Source organism: Nyctibius grandis, chromosome 3 (genome assembly GCF_013368605.1).
Source record: "Nyctibius grandis isolate bNycGra1 chromosome 3, bNycGra1.pri, whole genome shotgun sequence".
Classification (NCBI taxonomy): Eukaryota; Metazoa; Chordata; class Aves; order Nyctibiiformes; family Nyctibiidae; genus Nyctibius; species Nyctibius grandis.
In genome coordinates, this window is record NC_090660.1 from 542,431 (window position 1) to 560,011 (window position 17,581).

A 17,581-nucleotide genomic window follows, 5' to 3' on the forward strand; every position below is an offset into this window, starting at 1 on the left:
CTTAGGACAGGAATGAGCAAGGCCATCTGTGACCAGTTAGTGCTGAAACGTGACTGCCCCAAAGAGCAATGGTGAAGCCCTTCCACGCTGTGCTGTAGGAGGCACGTAGGTGTCCCCCAGGCACCGTGGTAGGTGGTCCAACCACGGCTGTGGGCCTCCTCGGAGCATGCTGGCTCTTTTATTGGCCACCTTGGAAATTTCTTACACGATCCGATGTAATTATCGCACCCATCAGTGTCCCCACCTTTCTGGGGTAAGTACAGAGGATTTGTTATCCTATATCTGTGAAATATGGAGAACAGCAGTTTGCTGTCTGATAAAGACTGTTGAATCTGTAAGTTGTTTTCTGTTCTTCACAGAGGAGGTGTATGGATGTACAACATATATTTCAGTTTCCTTCTCGACATTAATACTAAGTATTGTTCTTCATATTATCAATACTAACTTAAATAGAATCTTTCCAAGCCAGCTGATCACTAAAGAGGGAGGGGGGGGGGGGAATCACGAGCCAGAAGAGCAAAGATTTATTTAATTACTTTTATTAAAATAAAAATATCATGCATTAATACGCATTAGACATTTCTGAGAACCAGTAATATGAAGATTAAGACTATGTCAGTTCTGCATAAAATAGGTTGAGCTGGTACAACATGCAGCCTATGTGTTGGAAGGGACTGGATGGAAAGATGAAGATGAGAAAGGTGCTGTAGTGGCGTTTTTTTTTCTGTGTACGAAGTTCATCTATAAAGACAAAAATGATTTAATTTACTAACTGTGATACCAGGGACTTATCCAGGCTGAGTATGTACTGACAGTTCCAGCTCCTCTCTTCTTTACTGTTCAACCCAGTGTATTTTGCTCTGTTCTGTCGAGGACCCTGTAATTCCTTTAATCTTTGTCTGTTACATGCTTCACCAGTTGGATAATTAAACACCAACACTCAGGGGACGCCGAGTATTCTATTTGCTAACAGAATTTCTGCCCAGTATAGTACAACAATTTGAGTCACCAGCGTGACTCCGGTTGAGATTTTATTTTGCCTTACTGTGCATGCAGAGAGCCAGAGAGACCTGGAGAGAGGGAAGGGTCCCGTTATCAGCTTCACTAAGCCCTGGATAAATCCCCAAGGTGACAACTTTTACCAGAAAAAAAAAAATCTAAAAGTCCATCAATAAAGAACTCTTAATGTGAGTTCTTCTCTGGCTACAAACCCTACAAGCTAGCCACGGATTTTTCTTCCCCCCAAATACAACAGTATATTACAATAAAAGTTCTCCAAAAATTAAAAACAATTAAAAAGAATAATATACACCTCATTTTTATCGCTCAATATACAAACAATCTTTGATCAACAGTATAAACCATTAAACCATATAAAAGTCTAGAGGTTCTTATTGTACAAATAGTGCTTTCGTAGCTGAGTAACTTTACAACGCTGCGAGGGTACCGCCTGTATCTGGATATATTGCTTGACAAGTCATTAAAACCAAGACATTGTACCTTATACTCGGTTGATTGCATCAATACAAAGCAGCCTAAACCAGGCAATGGATCCATAGGATCTCTGATTATTGCGAGGGATTTTCAAAAATCACTCAACATTAGCCTTGTTTTATACTCTCAGTGTAATCAAGTTAAACATCCCATTAATTTAAAGGGTAACGATATTAGGAACGTAGGATTAAAAAAGCAACCTAGGTATGTGAGCCAAGCCTCCTGCTGTTGTAGATAACTACTTTACTTATTCCCTTTCATAAAATATGAGGATAACATTGATGGTGGCTGCAAATGCACACGCTGCAGCTAGCTTGTGAGAAGAAAGGAGGAGGGTGAGGATCAATTCCAGCGCAACTGGAAATGATGTACCGTATCAGCTACACAGGAACAACACCTTCAACCAGTCTGGTCATTAGTGGTGGGTTTGATTTCTGGTTTTCACCTTATTAATCAGAAAAATCCATTAGTTCAAGGCGAGAGGTACAGAGAGACCACGAGGCCTGCGCTGTCATGCACAGGCCCCATCTTCACGATGTGAGAGGACGAGAGCAAAGTTGGTGGAGCACCAGCCCTGGATCTTGGCATTTTGCCTGGTGACTCCCCCATGTAATTGAAGTAATACATAACCAAAAGTGTTATCAGTTTAAAGTCTGCCTACCTACACAATTCCTCACATAAAAAGCAGTTATCTCGTCATGTCTCATCTTCACATCGTTGTATTTTTGCCTGATACATCATGTCTTTCTTTTTTTTCTTGATCGTGTCCTCGTTTAGCTATTGTGTTGAGTAGAAAATTAATTGAAATGGAATAGAGGTTGTAGGTCTGGCCCTGAAGCTATACCTGGTCCTGATATTTGGTTTGGTTTTCTATCTACAAGCCTCACCCTCCTGTCAAGCCCTCTTGGCTCAGCGGGGGTCTGGCCCAGCCCCACTGAGGAGTGGAGATCTGTAGCTTTTCCCTGTAACGAGAGGCTGTGGAAGTGGTGATCAACATCCCATTCCTTTAAAGCAAGAAAACAAGACGTTACATCTTTGGTCCTAATGCAGCCCCTTTGACAAGCTACTTGAAGGTGTCGTGTTTTTCTTTTGTATAAACTTTTTTTTTTTTTCTATTTTTAAAATTATTTTAAAAAGGCTCCTTAAAAGTGGTATGTCAGAACAACAAGATAACACTTACAAAAAAAGAAAGCTAGAAAATGGGATTCTGATATAAAAATTTGAACCAGTGGTGATAAAACATTACAAAGCGTTCTTGCTAAGTGTTAAACACAGAGTTTGACATTTCATGAGTACACGGTTTCCATCAGGAAGGAGGACACAGGTACATTTTCATACTTTGTCCTGATTCAGATGTTTTCTCACAGAGAAATGCAGAGGGAAGCAAAGCCAGAGTACAGTGACTGCTCACAGGTGTTGAACCCTGAACGTGAAAAATGAGCCTTGTCTGGAAATGCAAAGTTCTTCCTCGGCACCCTGGAGCACACCCAGACAGACCGAAGACACCCCAGGCACCTCAATGGCCTCGTGATGTCCCTGGGCAAATCTGGCAGCTGTCTCAGGTAGGCATTGGCCTGCTGCACCCCTTCCCTGGCATTATCCTCCCTCCATAAGCCCCTTCCTTTCAAATAAACCATGGGACCATCTTTTCTAATGCTGGGGCTTCACATGGCCATCTGATGGTGACGCTGGTGGGAACCCTGAGGTGTTCCAGAAACTACCACCTATTTCCAACTGCTCTCTCTAGAAAACTCGCTGCGTTGTCACCTGCCAGCTGGAAACAAAAGCAAGTCCCCAGCCTCTTGGATGAATGTACCCAACAAGACCAACTGCAACATGAAGGACATTTCCCAAGCCAACTCCCTCTGCAGCAGAAGAAAACAGCCCAAGGCCCAGATGAAGTCAAGTGCGCTGACACCACACACAGATCACTGGAAAACATCAAAGTAAGATGAAGACTCTTGGCTTAACTTACATTTTCATATACTTAGCAGTTATTAAAGGTCTTAATTATTGCAAAAGCACTTCCATATTAACTTTATGATTGAAAGATGCTAAGCACTAGCATGAGTGGGTTTATTTTGCCTTCCATGAGAAATATAGTAAAAAGGGAAATTTTTATTTTCTCAATTTGTAAGACTCTGATCAGCTTTTAAAAGTGGCTGTGGCCTGCTACATTTCCCTATTCAGCTGTGTTTTAAAATCAGCATTTTCTACCCACCCTCCTGAGAGACAATGGCAGAACTCTCAAGTTCTTTTTGGATACTGATTTATGTAAGCCCTCAAGATGCAGTGTATTTATTTTTTCTAATATTTGTAAAAATGCAACTTTTATGTCCCATTCAGTAGGCTAAATTCTATGCAACACTGCATCAATCATTATTTTTTGCTGGCTTTGGAATCATTAATGAGCTGCCTAGTTACAAATCATGGCTTACAGGATGCCTGTTTACCAGAACTACTTTACAATATAGCTGATCCCACCCATCTGGCATCTGTACATTTGTGCCTAGAGTTTGTGGTCCTACATCCCCTTCCCTACTTTTCTCATCAAAAACAAAAAGTGATGCTCTCTCAAACTTATATTGCTTAATTTTTAGATGAATCTCCCTATTTCTAGCAACGAGTCGCTGCTGAATCCCTCCTAAATTGTTATGGGCAAGCATATTAACCTTGATTAAATAATATCCATGCTACATAATGCTGGTGATACATATTGCTACTTCTCAGTGGCTTGTTTTAGCTAACAGATTCAAACAAAACATCAATACATTCTTTTGTGCAGTAGTGTCAGAAAGATTCTGCGGGAGAACGTGCATGATGTGATTTTTAATTTTACATAACAGATGTAGTGAATTGAAAACTATCAGTGACTTCTGTAAAGATCCTTTTTTTGGGTTTCTGTACATCCCTCCCGGGGTGGTGGGTGGGGAAAAGCAGCGCTGCCTGTGTGTTGCAGCATGCTTGTGAGAGCAACACAACAAATCTGCTCGCAGGAATGCCAGGAGAAATCTGCCAATAAATCTGTAAAAATGATGTTTTGAGGATTTACTGCTTGATCCTGGCCTCCAGATGCAATACTCAAACCGAAACACATACTGATGTATTCAAAACACAGTGACAGCATACATTTGACTAGTTCTTGCTATTTAATATAGACTACATATCCTCTGCAGCTTAGCTGCTTACACCACCTCAATCAAGTTCCCAACGTTCAGTTAGTGAGGGACCTTTGTACCAAATCCACCAAATGTGCATTTGCTTTGATCTGATTAAAATAGCGTTGCCAAGATGCTGGTGGGATGCGTCTAAATTACTGACTAAATTCACACTTTAGGCATTTTACTCCTCCTACACTCATAAGAAATGTTAATGATGGAAGAATTTGAAGTTCTGTATCACGGGGCCCTGGAAAGAGTAGCTGCTTTTGCTGCTGTGATTAATTTATACTACGAAGCTAAAATCTTAGCCTTGCCTGGTCTGCCTATTCCCCACTGACAACAGATGATGCTGGGTATTTTAAAGAAAGAGTAGGAAGCCCTGTGTTTCAGAAGAGGAAGATAATAGTATTTTCCATCACTCCAGATGATTCTTCCTTTCCTTAATTCACTCTCACTGCCCCTCCTGCATTGCCAGTAGAGGTGACCCCAAAGGGACAGCCAACCCGCCCCAGCGTGGCACAGCAATTAGCAGTGTTCTGCCTTGAAGTGAGTAGAGTGTAACACTGATACCCCCTTTTCTTTGCCAAATATACAGGGGAAAATGATTTCTGCTCTGAGCCCCTTTAGGAACAGAAATAAAACTGCTTGGCTAGAGCTACCTGTGTTTCTTGCCCTAGTCAAGTTTAATTTAGTATAGTTCTTGAGTCTGTCTTGTGAATGCTCCAATTTGCCACCCTTTGCATTTCCTTGACATTTAATTAAAGTCTGTTAAACATTATTTGACACTTCATTTTTCAGTTATGGCAACATCTTTAACAGTTTTGTTGAAGAAGAAAGGCGTTTTGACAACTTGACAGCTGCATAAGGGATCAGTAAAACAAAAAGTATTGCATTTGACCATCAGAAAACAGACCAGCGAGCGCTTTATAGCCATGTACAGATGACTCTGAGGTGATTCCTCCTGTCAGTTCTTAGCAGTAGTGGTCAGTAGGTGATGTGTTGTGCCATTCTGCTCCTCGTGCTGGTTTTCCCTGGAGCAATCCACTCCATGCTGCCCTGGGCAGAATCTCCCATACGCCCCCCAGATGCTCTTCTGTTCGTGTCAAGCAGCAGTATATGGAGCCAATTTGTAAAAATCCGGTGGTTTGGAACAACTGTTTTTCTTCCAGGAGTTTTGGAAAACTATTTAGTAACATTATTTTTGTTTTCCTGCTGGTGATCTGAGCACCACATAGCAGACCAGCAGGACAAGCGTCTGATCTTGTGAAAGATTCAAAATTTCTGTTAGAAACATTTATAAAAATACAGGCTGTAGAAAGGATTTGACTGTACAATGTGTACAGTTCTCAAGTTCATCCCAGAGTGGCTTCTTACCATGCTACCATTTGAAAATGAAAGGAATGCATCCGTATTTCTTCTGTCCAGGAAGATCCCGCTCCATCCCAACATGCACCCGAGTGCAGGCTGTGGGCCTCAGTCACTACATGGAAATGGGCAAGACAAGACCCAAACTACCATCAGATGGGCTTTGCAGTTTCAGCCCCCGTGCTGAAAAGGAAAGATGTGCTTGTTGATGCATTGCAGTCGCCGTTCGCTCTGACAAGAGTCCGTTCTCGCAGCAGCCAGGTGGTTCACCGAGAGCCTGGCTTGCCTCGCTCCAAGAAGACATCTCTATGGTCATGCCGAGGCTTCAATGTATTCACTTTTTGGTGCTGCTACCCTCAAGTATTCTGGGTTTTCTGCTGCGGGAACTTTCAAGAGACCGTTAGGTTTGGTTTCCTTCGGTAAGAAGTCCTGCTGGTAGTCAGGATTGTCCAGGTTTATTTGGTGGTTGCCCGCCTGGATCCAGTAAGGAGAGCTCTCAAAGACTGTCTTGGCCAGCGGAGACTGGTTGGTGTTGAGATACTCTGGGTTGTCCACAGCTGTGCTGTGTGAATTCTGGTAGCTGGAGTCTGTGGGGACCTTTGAGTTTGCTGTGAGAGAGAAGTTGTTGTAGATTGGATTCTGGACCGCCGAGGCAGATGCTTTCTTGGGCACCAACTGGTTCACGTACTCTGCAACAAAAAGAAAATAAAAATGAGGAGGAATGAAAATGAAGACTTATAACTAATGCAGCCACTTGCATCACTCGAGGCGTAGTTTCAACCCAGCTGCCACTTGCTCGTTGTGCACAGCATCTCACTGAACTTCCCGGAGCAGAAGACAGCCAAAGGCAGGGAACGCTGTGCCGTGGCATCAAATGCACTGCCCTGAGGTTCATCTCTAGGAATTCAATCTGCAAAGCAGCAGAAAGATGGCTTGGACCATGAGAGAGCGAGATAGCTCCTACTGATTTGAGTGATGTGTGGGTGGCCACGTCCCAGATACCGTTCTGAAACTGCAAACTTCTGTTGCCAGAAGCTGTTTCCCTAGAAAAATGTTTAGAGATGAGGAAAATGCCTAGAAAATACAGGACTAGCAGTAACAGAGACTCCACGTTCCACTTCAATGCCACCCCTTGTAGGGTCTTTCACCCTTTTTTAGCTGTGGCATATTCTTGGAAGGGTTGGTTGGGTTTTTTTAAGGACACAAAGCATCACGGCTGCATAACACAGCACCCTTGGTGCACGCTGGCTCGCTCTCCGACTGCCTACGCTCTGAGTCCACGTGAAACTGTGAGCTGCCTTCTGTGTGTCAACATCTGAAAGCAGTGGAGCTGCCAGGAAGCTGTTTATATTGCTGAAATGGTTTAAGGGGTGAAACCCGTATTTTAGAGGATATTATCCCAAGTGCAGGGGTGGTAGAAAGCTTTAAACATATAACCACGCACGCAAGCTCCCCGGCCAGATGGCACACATGAGGAGCCTGGCTTGTGAAGGACTGAAATGAGAGGTGGCCAGAAGCAGCCAGAAAAAGTCTAGGGAAGGGATATGTGCACGTGTATCCACTCCCGTTTACTGAGCAAACAAAGTAGGAAGCATTTGGATGGCTTCCTTTCTACAGAAAATGATTATATTCACAACCAAATGACTTGTGAATGAATGGCCATGGGATGGAAATATGGGAGAGGGACTCACCCGGGGCTGGCAGGAAGCCATCATCTAAGCTGTCCTCCAAGAAAGTGCCCGTTGGGTCTGAGCTATACCTCTGGACAAAGCTGTCTTCCCTCACAGGGTGCCCCTGCTAGGTTTGAAGTAGAGAAAATCAGGATTAAAGAGTCTGTTTCATAGAAGTTGATCCACATAGGAGAAGTTTCTCCTTTTCTGAAGGTCATCCCACTTACCCCGTTCCTGTCAATGCAGGTTGTAGCAGAATTGTTGCTAGTAGCACTCTTTTAAAAAGAGAGAGAAAGAAAATACAGACATTGTGAGAAGCAGTTCACTCTTACAATTGCTTGACAGGTTTCCACAGAGGAAAAGTTTCATACCAATGAACTCAAAAGAGGAGTGCGGGATGTTGACGGGCTGTTGAAGAAGCCCTGGTGTGGCACGAGGTACTCATCCGCATCCACTATGTCTTCCATGTCCTCCTCCTCCATCAGGGTGCGATAAAACTTGGAGTCTGTGGGGCTGGGCAGATGCATCCTGTCGTCTCCCTGTGAGACAAGTCAGCATGAGAGAGGACTTGCAAACCCCCTTCAAGTCCTCATTACGCCCTTCTCTGAGAGACAATTTAGTGAGAGGTCCAAGATATAAAATCTTGATCTGTGTGTTTAACCAAATTTCCCTAGAGTTTAGGGGAATTTGGACCTGCAATCTCTGTCTACGCTGCTGTAAAATATCTGCATTTTGAAGAGGATCAAGCTCTGTTCTCCTCTCAGGGCTGCAATATGGACTGTTACTGGTCCTAGACTGGGACCAGTACTAAGCAAATAGTGACTGGTCTTGAAATTCTGTTTGTGTTTCTAGCTGAATGCGTTAAGACCTGGAAAGCAATGATAAATCTGGCCTTAAATTATCCATATTATATGTTTTCATACGCATTACTACTTGTTTTGGTCCTCAAATGCCCATCAGACTTCTCCCTACCGTTGGGTTTAGTACCTGTATAACGAGATAGCGTGGGGGGTCACGGGCCATCTTCGAGAACTCCACTATCAGTTCACGAAACTTGGGACGGCTGTCTGCATCGATCATCCAGCCTGGAGGGACAACAGGAAGGGCAACACACAAATAAAGTTGTTTTGGTGATCAAACACAGTGAAAAGAACAGCACCACACATGTTATCAAGGATTTACCCATAAAGGACCACCACAAAAAGTCCATTCACCAGCCACTGCTGTGAATTTCAGCATTTAAAAAGCACATCTTGGCAGTTTGGGGAAGGATGAAGGAGTTAACAAACCCCATGTTGGAAAAGCTCCAGGCTGAGCCCGTCTCTTCTCATGCTGGCCTGTCTCCACTTGGGCAGGCAGGTCCCACCTGACTGATAACAACACACCAGTCCTGAGGATACCAAATGGGTGGCCAGCCAGGATCGGCCCGAATTAGGTTGCTCTGAAAAAGCTCTTGAAGGAGGGGAAGCAAACTAACTCCAGCGGGCACCTACAGACATGATGGGACCATCTAGTCCTCACTGCGCTGCTTTGTGAAACCCTGGGGAACCTAAAGCAGAAGCTACCCTCTGTACCAGATGTCTTCTAAAATTCAAAACATCCTCACTGGGGACATTTTGAAAGATTAACCATATCTAGGCTGTGTTTAATTAGCAAGCAGACTTTAACAAAAACAAGTCCTACAGCTTAGTGTGGATCAATGCTAGAAGAGATCTCAAATATAGATACTGGTGGTTAACATGTGAGATTACTCAGGAAACTCACACTTTCTGTTATCAACTAACAGATGAGCTGATGTAGAGACTCTTCTGTTTAAAATTAAAAATAGTAAAGGTCAAACTTAGTGTGTCTGGAGGAAGTCACAAGAAACAGCCTATCCACAGTAATAGAGAAATGAAGTGATAATATTCCATCTGAAATCTGAATTAGACAAAATCTCATCATTGTCAGTGACTTTTTACCACGTTAGAAGTATGATCCCCTGCTAATTCCAGAAGAAATCCTTTTTGCTTTTAGACAGAGCGGAGCAGTCCTGCTCACTCTGCTGAGCACAGGATCGGGCTCTCCCTGGGCGGTGCCTGTCCTGACAAAGCAACACTGGGGCACTCCAGGACCCCCCGAAAGTGCTGCACTACGGGGCGTTCATGGGAGCGTGGCTCCTATTTCAGGAACAGGTACATTTTACTCCAGTGAGAAGGTCTTAAATGCCACCTAGTGGGCTTCTTATCAGCATCCTCGCAGACACTACTGGTAGGGAGCAGGGATGCGGCAGTCATGGTCTAGAGATGCACGAGAAGCCAGATAATAATCTGACATTTTAGCAGCTGATATAGATGGGAAAAGGGTTTGGGGTTCAGAATCCCTTTGATGTTCCCTAACAATGACCAAAAAAGTGCTTCAGAGACCCCCCTGCTCCTGGGCTACTTTAAAGCGTGCCCAAAAGGAGCCATCCAGAAACGAGGAAGAAATCGGATGAGGAACTCTGGACCCTCACGTGCATTTGCCATTAAGGTGGTGCCTGTGCTCACAGCACTCCTGTAGTAAAAGGAGCACGTAATCCATGCGTGTGATTGCAGGGGGAGGTGTATCACTGAACTAAGCGGGAGCCTGCAGGAGGAGGCAGCGTTAATTTTATTTTCTAGACATACAAAACCAGAGCATCAAGTAAAGCAGGTGGTGGGATGCTGATTTATGCTGCCTGACAATATCAGTTTAAAATAATTGACAACATCATGGTGAAAAAACATTAGCTGGCTGAATTAGTGACTAATGAAACCTTATCCTGTGCTCAAGGTGTGGGGACACACGCCGGTGTCACCACTCTTCTCACATAACCCTGTTTCTGTGTGATCACAAGAGCACAGCGTATACAAACGTGACATAACGAAGGCAATCGTGCTACTTATTGGCCTCAGGTGAGCACCCACAACCCCAAACGTGAACTCACATTTGACCATGATCATGTACACATCGATGGTGCAGATGGGGGGCTGGGGCAAGCGCTCGCCCTTCTCCAGGACAGAGGAGATCTCACTGGCAGGGATCCCATCGTACGGCTTGGACCCGAACGTCATCAGCTCCCAAACTGTCACACCTGCAGGGGGGGAGGAAAAGACCGTGAGACAGGACAAGCATTTTCTGCCATGATTTGAAGAGAGACAAATTAATAATACAGGCTGAAATCATCCTGATTTCTTTTGTGGTTTTTTTTTTTTCCGTATTTTAGTTTTTTTTTCATCTCAGCTAGCATCTAAGTGTCAAACATCCCACAAACTTCCCAGCCCCACAGAAAGGAAATGCAGATTACCACCCCGACTCCAGCCCAGCAAGTGGTTTTAAAAATGGAAGCTGTATTTTCGTTTCAAAACAATCTCTTTGGAGACGAGCGAGAGCGGTTTTTGAAAGACGTGTAAACCAGCTGCCTCAGTGTCGTTTGCTGACATACCACGTCCTCTTCCAACGTAGCTGTTGTGATTGTCTGGTAGCTTAGGATACAAAACAAGATTCTGAATGCCAAGATACATAAATGGATTAAGAGGACCAGAGGCTGTGCTTTTTCTAAAAGGACACAGGATCTGACCAGCTGCATTCAGTATTTTCCAGGAATATGAGAGTCCAGGGAGTGGAAATTTTGGAATAAGCTGCTTTGAAAAGTTTCCTTTCTGCTCCTCTTTCTTTCAAGCTGGTTTATGAACTACACCAAATACAAAATGAATTGTCTAAGGATGTTGTCACTTTGCTTCCTTTAGCGTTGTTCTCAACACCAGGACAGCACATTTTAGGCCATAGCAGAGTTACACTGATCGACGCTGGCTGATAGTTTTAATTCCAAAAAATGGGAATTTTGCTTTATTGAATAGGTGATTTGGGCCCATTGTTTATGTTTCACCTCTCAGCCTTCTCATAATAGGAAGAAAAAAAGGTCTGTGTAGAGTCACTAGCGAATCCTGCAATTTTCCAACCCCTTTGCAATAATTATAATTGGTTTTAGACTCACCGTAACTCCAGACATCACTTTGATGAGTGTAAATCCGGTGTAAAATGGACTCCAAGGCCATCCATTTAATAGGAACCTAGGAAAATTCACAAATAAGCCTTAACACGCCGACCCAAAATCTACCAGCGATATTTACCACCAGGTGGTGTTTAAACCAATAGTTTGGTTGCAGAAGGGGAAAAAAACCAACCAACAAACACCACAACTACCTGAGCGGTAGAGCAGGCAACTTTTGAGTCCCTTATTATTATTTTCATTTATTATGTTGAACCTGAGAACTTGTGAAATGCCAGGCATATTAGAAACATCTCTTACAAATTAGTTTTACAGTATTTTTTTATAGTTAAATTACTATTTTTTTCACCTTCTCCTGTCGTAACAGGACACAAATCCAGCCTCAGGCTGTATGACAAAGACTGATCTGCGCCCATATGGTTTCCACTGATGGTCTCTGCAATATTTGCAAGCAGCTCCTCTTTCATTTCTCAGCAGGACACCTTCCCTCCATCAGCACGTAGGACAACACGAGGGCGTGTTGAACCAAGCCTGACAGGTCTTTCTTCTGCTGTAAATATACAGCATTCCCTTTCTCTTCACAAACTGCACAGTGTTATTGGTGTTGGCTACGCTGATGAATTCAGCCAGGCCTTTTTTTTTTTTTTTTTTAAATGTTTTTTTAATAATCTTGCTCTTTTTCCCAGACATTCTGGGTGGGAATTTCAAAAGCATTCACTGCTCTGCTACCTCTGCAGTCCCACTGGCCTGACGCTGCTCGGGCTGATTTCAGAGGACTCCCACAGGCTTCAAAGGCAACACACTGAGACGGCAGCTGAGCACTTTGAAAAACCCACTCTCCTTTTTTCCCCCTGTGTTTAAGGCTCATGTTAACATGTCGGTTTAACAAACACCAACGAAGGTGCAGCAGTTCATTTCTCCGACGCATTTTACCTTGCCTCCCTCGGCGTGATACTCCTTCTCGTCGGCACCGAGCAGCTTCGCCAGCCCAAAGTCCGTGATTTTCACGTGCTGAGGAGTCTTAACGAGGACGTTCCTGGCAGCAAGGTCACGGTGCACCAGGCGACGCTCCTCCAAATAGTTCATGCCCTGCAACGTGACAAACCATGGGTGGGCTCACACGCTTCGGGCTTGGACGCGCAAACCAGTTACCAAACGTCAGCTGCTCTGTGGTAACTGTACACACACCACCATAAACACAGAATCACAGAGTCAACCAGGTTGGAAGAGCCCTCTGGGATCATCGAGTCCAACCATTGCCCTGACACCACCATGGCAACTAGACCAGGGCACTAAGTGCCATGTCCAGGCTTTTCTTAAACCCCTCCAGAGATGGTGACTCCACCACCTCCCTGGGCAGCCCCTTCCAATGGCTAATGACCCTTGCTGAGAAGAAATGCTTCCTGATGTCCAACCTGAACCTCCCCTGGCCAAGCTTGAGGCTGTGTCCTCTTGTCCTATCGCTGGTTGCCTGGGAGAAGAGGCCGTGGTAACCCATCCCGCCTTCAGAAAAGGGACTGCTGCTTGGATTTACGCGATGCTTATTCCAGGGTGAGGAGGTGCGCTTGCACAGTTACAAGGAGAAGTAACTATTACCCTCCAGGAACCTTTTTGTGAGTCCATGTGCTAGTGGAGTCACGGAGAAAAAATGGACAGCAGCAGGTAGAGCAGGGGGTGTGATTCCTTTGGGATTTTGTTCAAGAAAATTGAGACAGGACTTGCAAATAAGGGGGCAAACCCTTCTTTCAGCTGCATTTGTGCAACCCCAGTGACTTCAGGAGAGCACAGCACAGAATTTAACTATCACCTTCCATACACACACAGGCCAACCCTACAGAGAGCATGTAGGCACTAACGGCCAGGGAGAAGAGACCAAGAGAAAATAAATTAATTGTTCAAAGCTGCCGATTCTGCGTCTCATTACGCTGGGCTCTGCCTTCTCCCTCTAACAATGAGGCATCCCACCACAAAGGTGAGGAAAGGAAATAAAATTCAAAAAATCACTTTATGGCTGAGCTCAGAGTCGCATCTATTTTTCCAGTCCTCTTTGAAAAGGCAAGTTCTTCCAGTTCCACTGCCTCCCATGATCAGACTGGGCTCGCCACAGCATACGTGCTTTTTTGGTACAACTGCCTCTCGTGGTAGAATACGACTCACTGTGCCAGTTGGACTTTCAAGGTATGAATCTAACAGCTGCATTTCTGACCACAGAGGTTATTCCCCCTTCCCTCAACTCCAATCTCTTGGTGTATGGAATCAAAAAGTTCATGATTTCTAAGTTTCCTGCAAAATCCTTTCTAAACCCCACAATTATTCCCAGGCGATAGGTTTCTGCTGGCGGCACTTACACGCCTGTATTTTTATGAAGAGAGAATTAATAAAAAAGTACTTCTAAGCTACATAGCTAACACAAAAATGATCTTCTTGATAGAGCACTGGAGGGAATAATTCCCTTCCAGCCTCCACCCCCTTCCTAAGCCCACCGCTAACCTGGACCACCATCGAATCCTCCACCCAAGTCCCTCGGCAGAACTTCACCCAAGCGCTGCTGATGTTGCCAAAACAAACCACCCAAACGAGCTGGCGCAACGCCACTACGAGCATGCACTTAATTACACAAATGGATCTTCAGCGAGCAGTGCTCTTGAAACAAAAAATCCTGAGCTGCTGACAGAAGGCAGACTATCCTAAAAAAAAATAATAATCACAGTCTAGCCCCAGTAGGACAAAAAATCGCCTGCTAAACATGTCCTACTGCAGGGACTTGGTAAGACTCAAAGCTGATGAAAGGCAGAATATCAGCTTCACACTAAGCTGTTCAAGAAGCTCATGGCTAAAGGACTCGTGCACGTGCACCAAAGATGTCAAACTGCTCATCCAGAAAGTTCAGCAGATCTGTAATTGTTTGCAGGCCTGGGATTTAAGCAGTTTTTCATCATTAAGTGTGAGACCAAAGAGTTACTCCACAGTGTTTCTGCACATAGAGTGTCTACGCTCCGTCGTAACATCTCATCTGTAAGGCAGGACTCTGTACCTCAGTGAGAGACAACGTTTGTAAAAGATGCAAAGAAAACTTATTTCAAAGCTGTGAAAACAGAAACGAGAATAAGCTTCCCAGGGAACTTCCCTCCTGCTGGTTAGTTACCAGACATAAATATATTTATTTCAATTTTTAAAGAGTCAGAGAATGTCCAAAAATCTGGCGTGACTTTATCAGAGTGGTAACACCAGGCACACTGGTGGGAAAAAGTACGTGTGATTTACGGACTCTTTGAGAACTCCAGTGTGGAGCAGCACAAAGGAGTACTTCGAAGGTCAGGCATCACTGGGAAGGGTAGAGGTTGCTACGAGCAGACGTTGAACCAACGTGAAAAAAATCAACCAGAAGCTAACAACTGTGAATGGCAACGTTCTGGGCAAGCGACTCCCCAAGGATCAGTTTGGGGACTGATTTTGCCACCTTAAAAATTAACAAGGATGACGAGGAGGAGGGAAGTGTGGCCTCCAGCTCATCCTCGAAAGGGTCTGAAACCAGGGCAGGGCAGTAACTGATTTTGAACAAGAGAGCAAAAGAGCCAGAAAAAGGCTGTTCACATCCCGGGGGGACGCATAAATTAAAACCCACTTGCTGTGGAGCGCGCCGTAAAAAAGTACACACACTGAGATGAAAAATGTGCTCTGTCTGCTTTTGGTGGATACACTTCTGAGGTCCTCAGCGTGTTTCCTGAAAGCAAACCACAGCCGGGCGAGTCTGGGATGTACGCAAGGCCTCCAGGGACCGATAAGGCTGTAAGTGTGTGGTTAGTTTGCAGACCATCGTTCCGAAATACGCAGCGTTGAAGCAGCCGGGCTGCGGACACTGCCGTCTCACACGACAGATCTCCAACGAACTGCAGCTATTTTTTTGCTGGTTTTGCTCCGTTCTTCCATGCTTGCACATGGCTATCCACCTTCCAAGCACAGCGTACTGCTGCTAAGGGCTGGAGGCTGTGCTTCGGCCTCCTTTGCTGCTCTTCTCTTTGTGCCAGGTGTGATAATGAGTCGTGTATTTGGCACTGTGGCCACTGCAATTAGATTACAGGCACCAACTCGGTGCATACGAATTACAGAACAGCCCTGGGATGCCTGAATGTCTTTTGGTCACAGCCAACCTGCACTAGAGCGGAGCTGGTATTCGTTAATCAGGAGTTTTGATCCCCAGGCCTCAGAGATTTCAGCCTGAAAAATCAGGGTCATTCTCTGAGGCACACAAGGACAACATCACTGTTTCACAGAATCACAGAATCAACCAGGTTGGAAGAGCCCTCTGGGATCATCGAGTCCAACCATTGCCCTGACACCACCATGGCAACTAGACCATGGCACTAAGTGCCATGTCCAGGCTTTTCTTAAACACCTCCAGAGATGGTGACTCCACCACCTCCCTGGGCAGCCCCTTCCAATGGCTAATGACCCTTGCTGAGAAGAAATGCTTCCTAATGTCCAACCTGAACCTCCCCTGGCCAAGCTTGAGGCTGTGTCCTCTTGTCCTATCGCTGGTTGCCCGGGAGAAGTGGCCAACTCCCACCCTACTACAACCTCCCTTCAGGTAGTTGTAGACTGCACTAAGGTCACCTCTGAGCCTCCTCTTCTCCAGGCTAAACACCCCCAGCTCCCTCAGCCGTTCCTCGTAGGTCAGACCCTCCAGACCCTTCAACACCTTGGTCGCCCTCCTCTGGACTCACTCCAACACCTCAACATCTTTCTTTGTGCGGGGCCCCGTGGCACAGCCCAAAGCAATCTGTTGATGGAAGCAGCACTTTGGCATGGCAATTGCCAAATTCTGCTCCCTTCCCTGCCACAGCTTCATCGCATCACGTTATTGTTTCATTACAGGGTGTTTGGTTTGGACATAAACGCCTTGGTGTTAATATTACGCTGTCTAGGAGCATTTTGAAGAACAGTTAAGGTTTGCACAGCAGCTTGAAAATGGTCAACTGTTTAAGACAAAGCAACCGCTTACCGTCACGCAGAAGGTATCCAGGAACCATGTGGTGAAATATAAAGACTTAGAGACAAATAAATAAATACATTACACGCTGTCAGACCTCGTGTTAAGAGTCTGAGTTTTAGCCCATCTGGTGGCGTGCTGGTCCGCTCACCTTTGCAATCTGCACACACCAGTTGAGCAGGTACTGGGAGCCGATGTTGTCCTTGTGCTCCCGGATGTAATCCAGGAGGCAGCCGTAGGGCATCAGCTGTGTGATGAGCTGAACAGTAGAAGTGAGGCAGATTCCCAACAAGCGGCACACATGAGGGTTGTCAACGCTAGCCATCACGTAAGCTTCCTGAGAAGAAAGGGAAAACAGCAAAGTGAAACACTCCCTTTGGCATGACAGAAATGTTTGGAAGCAGTATAAAATAAGTTGGTCATTCAAGAGGTTGCTAAAATGCTGTGTGCAAACTCTGTGCCCCATATCACTTGGTGTAAGGTCCAGATTTTGAACATCAAAGCATCACTGAGATGCCACAGAAGAGCCAGTCTCCCAATACTGGTACACCAAGAAAACATGGGACATAAAATCCTGGGGACAAAACTTACAGGCCTAGGAGGAATTAATTAACATCAACTGGAAGCTGATGGGATTTCATAATTTTAAGCACCTAATTGCAAGATACATGTTCTACAAATCTTTTCACAAAACTGACTGGAAATCAGTCCTTTTGAGACCTCTGTCCCTCTGTCAGGGCTAGTACTAACCCAGAAAGTCAAAAGTTGTCATCTAGGATGGGACTGACAGTTTGACATTTCAAGAGACAAGGCTTCTTTGACCATGTTGTTCTCCAGTTCATGCTAAATCAAACAGGTCAGTAATCAGTCCACCTCTTTAGAAGTCTGA

General features: G+C 44.9%; 1 protein-coding gene across 2 annotated transcripts in view; it reads right to left on the minus strand.

Annotated features, from left to right (window-relative positions):
* Window positions 1–619: 619 nt before the first annotated feature.
* The window catches only part of EGFR (epidermal growth factor receptor), a 144,246-nt gene continuing 127,284 nt past the window's right edge, over window positions 620–17,581 (minus strand). Inside the window, exons 20-28 of one of the 2 annotated variants that reach the window (XM_068397297.1) lie at window positions 16,844–17,029; window positions 12,636–12,791; window positions 11,688–11,763; window positions 10,638–10,784; window positions 8,678–8,775; window positions 8,062–8,229; window positions 7,918–7,965; window positions 7,712–7,814; window positions 620–6,709 (exon numbers count right to left, since the gene is read on the minus strand). In XM_068397297.1, the coding sequence (XP_068253398.1) occupies window positions 6,333–6,709; window positions 7,712–7,814; window positions 7,918–7,965; window positions 8,062–8,229; window positions 8,678–8,775; window positions 10,638–10,784; window positions 11,688–11,763; window positions 12,636–12,791; window positions 16,844–17,029 (1,359 nt within the window). In that variant the 3' untranslated portion in view covers window positions 620–6,332. Of the gene's footprint in view, window positions 6,710–7,711; window positions 7,818–7,917; window positions 7,966–8,061; window positions 8,230–8,677; window positions 8,776–10,637; window positions 10,785–11,687; window positions 11,764–12,635; window positions 12,792–16,843; window positions 17,030–17,581 lie in introns of both variants that reach the window. The other variant, XM_068397296.1, reaches the window with a different exon arrangement.